This window comes from Otolemur garnettii, unplaced genomic scaffold (genome assembly GCF_000181295.1).
Source record: "Otolemur garnettii isolate 467f Iridium unplaced genomic scaffold, OtoGar3 scaffold00184, whole genome shotgun sequence".
In the NCBI taxonomy this organism is placed as follows: domain Eukaryota; kingdom Metazoa; phylum Chordata; class Mammalia; order Primates; family Galagidae; genus Otolemur; species Otolemur garnettii.
In genome coordinates, this window is record NW_003852579.1 from 2,484,566 (window position 1) to 2,492,702 (window position 8,137).

At 44.5% G+C, this 8,137-nt stretch overlaps 1 protein-coding gene across 7 annotated transcripts in view; it reads left to right on the forward strand.

Moving 5' to 3' along the window:
- SRSF4 (serine and arginine rich splicing factor 4) overlaps positions 1–6,938 on the forward strand; it is a 28,296-nt gene extending 21,358 nt beyond the window's left edge. For 6 of the 7 annotated variants that reach the window (XM_012812011.2, XM_023507442.1, XM_012812008.2 and 3 more), the window contains 3 exons: positions 2,037–2,251; positions 5,025–5,114; positions 5,429–6,272. In XM_012812011.2, the coding sequence (XP_012667465.1) occupies positions 2,037–2,251; positions 5,025–5,114; positions 5,429–6,272 (1,149 nt within the window). Of the gene's footprint in view, positions 1–2,036; positions 2,252–5,024; positions 5,115–5,428 lie in introns of all 7 variants that reach the window. The other variant, XM_003800765.2, reaches the window with a different exon arrangement.
- Positions 6,939–8,137: the final 1,199 nt, after the last annotated feature.

Sequence of the window (8,137 nt, forward strand, 5' to 3'; positions counted from 1 at the left end):
GAGTCTCCTGCCTCCACCTCCCAAGTAGCTGGGACCACGGGCACCCACCACAATGCCAGGCTATTTTTTGGTTGCAGCCATCATTGTTCTTGGGTGGGTCCGGGCTGGATTCAAACCCATTACCTTAGGTGTATGTGGCTGGCACCTTAGCCACTTGAACCACAGGCACAGAGCCAGTTGAGTGAAATTTTATATTAAAAGCCTAGAACAGTTTCTGGCACAATAAATACTAATCAAGGAAATGCAAAAATAAAACAAATTTAAGTGATACTGGGGCCAGGCACGGTGATTCATGCCTGTAATTCTAGCATTTAGGAGGCTGAGGCAGGTGGATTGCTTGAGCTCCCAGGTTCAAGACCAGCCTGAGCAAGAGTCAGAGCCCATCTCTAAAAATAACTGGGCATTGTTGTAGTCCTAGCTGCTGGGGAGGCTGAGGCAAGAGAATTGTTTAAGCCAAAAGTTTGAGGTCTCTGTGAGCTAGGATACCATGGTACTCTAGTGAGGGTGACAAAGTGAGACTCTGTCTCAAAAAGGAAAAAAAAGTGATAATTGTTTTTTGGGTTTTTTAACACAGAATCTCAGTCTCCGGGTAGAGTGGTATGGCATCGTAGCTCTTGGTAACCTCAAACTCTTGGGCTTAAGCAATCCTCTAGCCTCAGCCGCCAAGTAATTGGGACAGTAGGCACCCATCACAATGCCCAGCTAGTTTTTCTATTTTTAGTAGAGATGGGGTCTTGCTCTTGCACAGGCTAAGCTCAAACAGTCTACCCATCTTGGCCTCCCAGAGTACTAGTATTACAGGTGTGAGCCACTGTACCAAGCCCATATTGTTATTCTTTAAAAATATGTAAATTTATAATGCCCAGTGATGATGGCATTGAGATGAAAATTACATAGCATACTATTTGTGGCATGGAGAATTGGTAGTGTGTAAAATGATGGTGATGGTTAGATCTGACTCGTGGTTGTCACTACAACTAAATTAATTTAAGACATACCTATCATATAATAAACGTTCAGTATGTTAACTGCTGTGATTAGTAATTGAAACTATGGCAGTATAAAAAGAAGTGGTGTTCTTCAAGCCCTTTTACCAGAGTTATCGTATGACTCAGTTTTCCAGGGCAGTCCCAGTCTTGACCAATGAATAGCATCCTCATTCATTCTTACATGTATCCTAATTTGGATATTTCACTGCCTTTTACCCAGAAATCCTACTCCTGCAAATAATTCAAATAAATAAATAAAGACATTTGTACACAGAGATAATTCTTTGCTGGAATATGAATAATGGCAGAAGACCGCATGTAACTAAAAAAACTCAATGTTTCTTAAATCCTCAGAAAAAATACTATTTATTTATAAAGATTGTGTAAGTTAAGATATGTAAGCATGGGCTCAGCGCCTGTGGCTGAAGTGGCTAAGGCACCAGCCACATATATACCAGAACTGGCAGGTTCGAATCCAGTCTGGCCCCTGCCAAACAACAATGACAACTACAACCAAAAAATAGCCAAGCGTTGTGGCAGGCACCTGTAGTCCCAGCTACTTGGGAGGCTGAGGCAAGAGAATTGCTTGAAACCAGGAGTTAGAGGTTGCTGTGAGCTGTGATGTCACGGCACTATCCAGGGCGACAGCTTGAGGCTCTGTCTGAAAAATAAACAGCCACTAAAATTCAGGAAATGATAGGACCTCAGGCAGCAGTGGGGGAAGTGCCCAATTATGCAGCCAAAGTGAACCTTCTTTCTAGGGATTTATATACTACTTTTCCTATTCTGTGGGTAGGGTTTAAATTTTTATATTTACACAAAACATTATTTAAAGGAACAATTTAATATTGTCTCTACCACCTACTTAATGCCTGGTACATTAAAGAACCTCATTAAATGGTTGGTGGGTTGATGGAAATATTTAAGAACAAGGCTTGTTCTGAGGAAAGCTGACATTTCTTAAAGAAAAGCTGTCTTTAGGATGATTGTTTTTGATATTTTAGCAAAATGGGCCGTGATGTATTCAGGGACTTTTCTTTTCTTTAGGATTATATGCGTCAGGCAGGAGAAGTGACTTATGCAGATGCTCACAAGGGACGCAAAAATGAAGGGGTGATTGAATTTGTATCTTATTCCGATATGAAAAGAGCTTTGGAAAAGTTGGATGGAACTGAAGTCAACGGCAGAAAAATCAGATTAGTTGAAGACAAGCCAGGTTCCAGACGACGCAGATCCTACTCCAGGAGCCGGAGCCATTCAAGGTACTGTTGATGGTTTTTTATGGGTTGGAGCTCACACTGCATTCATTAGAGGTGATTCATTTATGTTCCCTGTTGAGTTCTCAGTAACAAGAATCCATCTGGTTCAATAACTCAGGACTTTGAACATTTCTTTGTAGAACTCTTGAACTATTATGTCATGATTACAAATAAAAGTAAAGTCCTTTCTCTGAGGTAGGAATCAGGCTTTCTTTCATGTTTCTTCTTACGACCCACAGCTCGTACCCTGATTGGGACTTATATGGCCACTGTGTCTTAGTTACTCTCCTAGATACGCTACCTACTCAGGACTCATAACTTGGTCTTGTTTGCAGCAGCCCTGCAAACAGGCCAGAGTTAGCAATGGCTTCCCTAAGGACATGTTGCAGAAGCTGAACCCTGAAGGATAAGTCAGATGGTGGACAGAGAGAGAAGCCCTTTTAGCAGAAAAGGACTTTTTTTTTGCAGTTTTTTGGTCAGGGCTGGGTTTGAACCTGCCACCTCCAGCATATGGGACCCGTGCCCCACTTTTTTGAGCCACAGGCACCGCCCAAAAAGGGCAATTTTGAAGGCCTTCGAGGTAGGAGAGAGTTTCCCAGAATAGAAAGGCTACTTACAGGAAAGGAACAGGATAGTGGCTTCAGATAAGGCAGAAAAGGACCAGATCACTCTGAGCCTTGGGCCAGGGCAAGGATACAAGAATACAGAGAAATTGTTGGAGACTTTTAAGTTTTTCAGGTTTTGTTGCTTTGTTCTTAATTTGTTGTTATGGGAAATTTTCCAACATACAAAAAAGCATTGGAGAAAATCAGTTACTAAACTCTGAATCTCATTATGCCTATCACCCTTCGAGCTTCAATAATTTTTATTGTTCTAATTGTTTTATCACGTCCTCTTGCTACTTTATTTTAAAACAAGTCTAGACATCCTGTCATTCTACCTGTAACTACTTCAGTATGTATATGTAATTTTTTTCTTTTCTTTTGGAGACAGAGTCTCACTCTGTCACCCTAGGTAGAGTGCTATGGTGTCATCATAGCTCACAACAACCTCAGTTTCTTAGGCTTAAACAATCCTCTTGCCTCAGCCTCCCCAGTAGCTGGGTCTATAGGCATGGGCCACAATACTCAGCTAATTTTTCTGTTTTTAGTAGAGATTATGTCTTGCTCTTGCTCAGGCTGGTCTCAAACTCCTGAGCTCAAATGATCCACCCACTTCGGCCTCCCAGAGTGCTAGGATTACAAGTGTGAGCCAACCCTGGGCCAACACAGTTCTTTTTTCATGTCTAACAACATTTACAGTAATTCCATCAAATCACCTAATGCGTAGGCCATATTTATATATTCCTCAGTTGCTCCATGGATCTGTATAGTTATTTTTTCACACCAACGATCTAATCCAAGTCATATACTATAAGAGGGTTTTGGGTTTCTTTAGTCTGTAGCAATCCCCTCTCATCGCCTCATGACATTTATCTTTCTTAGCTTTTATAATGCAGTTTCACATGCTGTATTTATCTGTTTATTTATATCATTAAACTTGTATCTTATCCCCTGAGCTTTCTGTAAACTGCAAGTTAAGTCTGAAAGGATATGATTAAGATGCAACTTAAACACAAGCAAAAGCCTTTCATAGGTGATGGTGCCCAGAGGTTTTGAAAGTGTTCCTTTTTCCATCGTGATGAGATGACTTAGGCCCATCTTACACATTTACCCTGAAATCAGTGATTTCCCCATGGAAGTGTAGGTTGCTTTTGGTAGAAAATAAGTCTACAATCTGGGCTTTTTGAAGTTTGGAATGTCTTTCTAAAACAGCTGTCTAGTTGCAGAGAGGTACATAGATAGTTAAGCACAAAAGTATATGCAGAAAGGCTCTCTGGGGAATTGTTGTGGTACCAGAGGAGAGGTGATATGAGACTTGCCAGGGAGGCAGCTGCCAAGGTGGACAGACTAGGAGAGATTGGGAGGTAGGCACATCAGTATAGAAGGGGACGAGAGAAGAAGAGTCAAAGATGGCCATGGTTTCTAGTATGTAGCATCAGTGGAAATAAGTAATCCAGCAAAAAGAACGGGTTGTGGGGAGAAGTTAGGGTTCAGGATCAGAGGTGGTGAGGGATTCAGGTGACCATCTAGAGAGGCCTGCAGATGAATGCATCTGTAGGGCTGGAACATATGAGAGTTTGTGCCTGGACTCAGGCAATACTAGAGGAGTTTTTTTTTTATTTGTTTTGTTTTATTTTTATTTTTGTTTTTGCCGTTTTTGGCCAGGGCTGGATTTGAACCCACCACCTCCAGTATATGGGGCCGCGCCCTATTCCTTTGAGCCACAGGTGCCACCCTGTTTTGTTTCATTTCTGAGACAGAGTCTCAAGCTCTTGACCTGGGTAGACTGCCATGGCGTCATAGCTCACAGCAACCTCCAACTCAGGCTCAAGTGAGCCTCTTGCCTCAGTTTTTCTATTTTTCTTAGCGACAGGCTATTGCCTTTTCTCAGACTGGTCTCAAACAAACCTGTGAGCTCAAGCAGTCCACCCACCTTGGCCTCCCAGAGTGCTAGGATTACAGGTGTGAGCCACTGCGCCTGGCCCCAACTATAGATTTTTTTTGGTGGGGGGAGCGGGGCTGGGTTTGAACCCGCCACCTCTAGTATATGGGGCTGACACCCAACTCCTTGAGCCATAGGCACCGCCCAATATTTTTGATTGGAAGGTTGTCTTGGTTGACTCTAATCAGCTAGCCCTTGTCAGCAAGTATTGAAAAAATTTTTCTCCGCCTAGGTCTCGCTCTCGAAGCAGACATTCCCGTAAAAGCAGAAGCCGAAGCGGCAGCAGCAAAAGCAGTCATTCTAAGAGCAGATCCCGGTCCAGGTATGTCTTCCTTGTGTGAGTGGACGAGGTCAGCAGGGAACACTTGGGCGCTGTCTCGCTTTCTGTTGTTTTGTGTGGGGTTTTTTTGCACTTTCGTTTTTGAATCCTTTCACTTTGATTTTAATTGTGTGACCAGGCTTCGCTTACACCAGCTTTTCCAACTCAAGGAGTTGGGTGTTCAGAAAACAATCCTCAGCCAGTGCCAGCTGGGCATAGTATTGGGGGCAGTGTTCCACACTCCCCCTTTTTGATCATTTATCTCCTGATTAGCATAAAGTTGCAAAAGGCTCAGATGACACCCCATGTCTTCTCAGGTCAGGCTCCCACTCCCGGAGCAAGAGCCGCAGCCGCAGCCAGAGCCGCAGCCGGAGCAAGAAGGAGAAGAGCAGGAGCCCCAGCAAGGACAACAAGAGCCGCAGCCGCAGCCGCAGCCTGGGCAAGAGTCACAGCAAGAACAAAGACCAGGCTGAAGAGAAGATCCAGAACAACAACAGCACCGGCAAGTCCAAGAGCCGGAGTCCTAGTAGGCACAAAAGTAAAAGCAAGAGTCGGAGCCGGAGTCAAGAGCGGAGAGCAGAGGAGGAGAAGCGGGGGAGTGTGAGCAGGAGCAGGAGCCAGGAGAAGAGCAGGAATCAGGAGAAGGGCCTCCTCAAGAGCCGCAGCCACAGCCACAGCCGGAGCCGCAGCCGTGGGGGCAGCAGGAGCCGCAGCCGCAGTAAGAGCAAGGACAAGAGCAAGAGCAGGAAGAGAAGCCGGGAGGAGAGCCGCAGCCGCAGTCGCAGCCGCAGCAAGAGCGAGAGGAGCAGGAAGCGGGGCAGCAAGCGAGACAGCAAGGCAGGCAGCAGCAAGAAGAAGAAGAAGGAAGACACCGACCGCTCACAGTCGCGATCGCCCTCCCGCTCAGTGTCAAAGGAGCGTGAACACACCAAGTCCGAGTCTGGCCAAAGGGAAGGCCGAGGGGAGAGTGAGGATGCTGGCACCAATCAGGAGACCCAGTCTAGGTCAAGATCGAATTCCAAATCGAAACCAAACCTTCCGTCAGAATCACGCTCCAGATCAAAGTCAGCTTCAAAACCCCGATCTCGGTCCAAGTCTCGATCCAGGTCTGCTTCCAGGTCAGCCTCCCGGTCTAGATCTAGGTCCCACTCAAGGTCCTAACTGGCTACGACCACAGCTGGAACTACCCAAGAAGTCTTTTGTACATGTTTGGTAGCCGTAGCACAAGTGATTGAAGTAGAACATGTCACTGCTGTACATTTTTAACTCCCCTAATGGTGTGTCTATAATTGTTAAATCTAAGTGCTTCCTCTCAGTAAAGCCTCCTGGCACCAGGCCTTCCTGCTCGACTGAAAAAAAGTTTCTCTTTGAAAACCCCCCTTTACTCATGGCCCACAGTAGAATATCCAAAACGCCTTGGCTTTCAGGCCTGGCCTTTCCTACAGAGAGCTCAGTACCTGGACGGCACTAAGGCTGGAATGATGACATAGGTAGGTATGGTGAGTTCAACCATTTTTGCTCTTGAATTGATGCCCTTTGATGTATGCCATTTAGTGAAAGTGCTAAGTCTTAAGTTTCCTACCACTTTGGTTTCATATTTTTGGACTTAACAAAGTTGTGAATAGCACAGTCGAGGAAAATTGATACCTGCAGTAACCCATAGGAAATAAACTGTAGAGTTCCATATTCTGGTATTGTGATTATATTGTTTTATATTAAAAAAGAAAATAAAAGAATTTTTTTTAATTTTATTTTTCCCCGTCTTGCAAAGTATAGTGACCCCTGTTTCCATTAAATTTGAATAAAGACTATTTTTGCTTGACAAAATTTCATGGTGTTTGAATCAAAGTTGCATTTCCTGATACAGCGTGATACTTCTTTTTGTAGCATAAAAAGTTCATGTGTAATGGCTGTTTTGTTCCTTGGGATCGCCCAGCACTTCACTGAAGGATTTTGCTCACCCACCATAATAAAAGCACATTTCCTATTTAGGATCCTTCCTCTCTGAAGAAGCTTATGGCCAAGCTGATGAGAAATTGAAATCAGTTTGGAAACTTGGAACATTACCAGATGAGTTCCTCATGAATATAGTCGTTCTGTGCTGTTTGTTGAACCTTCCGTGAATCTACAGTTTCTTCATCTCACCATCTTAGGATATGAACTCAACAAAAACCAGAGGGAAAAACTATGCTGGATTGCTTTTGTCTCAGTCTTTCCTGTACTATCCAAGTTGTTGGGCCTAGTTCTGTAGGAGGTACTAGCCCTTGGGAAGCTATTGAGCACGATCAAAGCAGGGAGGAACTTGGAGGGCCTTCATCACACTGCTGGGGAGGAAAGAGCCACTTCAAAGAGTGTTGCCTAATGAATTTATTGGGGGCGGCATCCGTGGCTCAGTGAGAAGGGTGCTGGCCCCATACACTCAGGGTGGCAAGTTTGAACCCCCAGCTGAACTGCAATTAAAAAAAAAAAGCTGGGTGTTGTGGTGGGCACCTGTAGTCCCAGCTACTTGGGAGGCTGAGGCAAGAGAATCACCTAAGCCCAAGAGTTGGAGGTTGCTGTGAGCTGTGACACTATAGCACTCTACCAAGGGTGACAAAGGAAAACTCTGTCTTGAAACAAACAACTGTATTGGGCTCTGTGGCTCACACCTGTAATCCTAATACTTTGGGAGGCTGAGACAGGTGGATTGCTTGAGCTCAGGATTTCAAGACCAACCTCAGCAAAAATGAGACTGCATCTTTGCTAAAAACAGAAAAATTAGCTGGGTGTTCTAAAGGGGCATCTGTAGTCCCAGTTAACTTGGGAGGCTGAGGCAGTAAGATCTCTTGAGCCCAAGTTTGAGGTTGCCGTGACCTATGATGATACCACACCACTGTTCCCATAGCACAGGAAAAGATTCTGTCTCAAAACAAAAAACATATAAGGAGTTAGAATTTCATCTGGAACCAGAGAGTACTTGAGCTGAATCTTCGGGGATGTGGGTGTGGGTGTTCCTGTAGGAAGGAACATTTCTGCCAAGCTGTGGA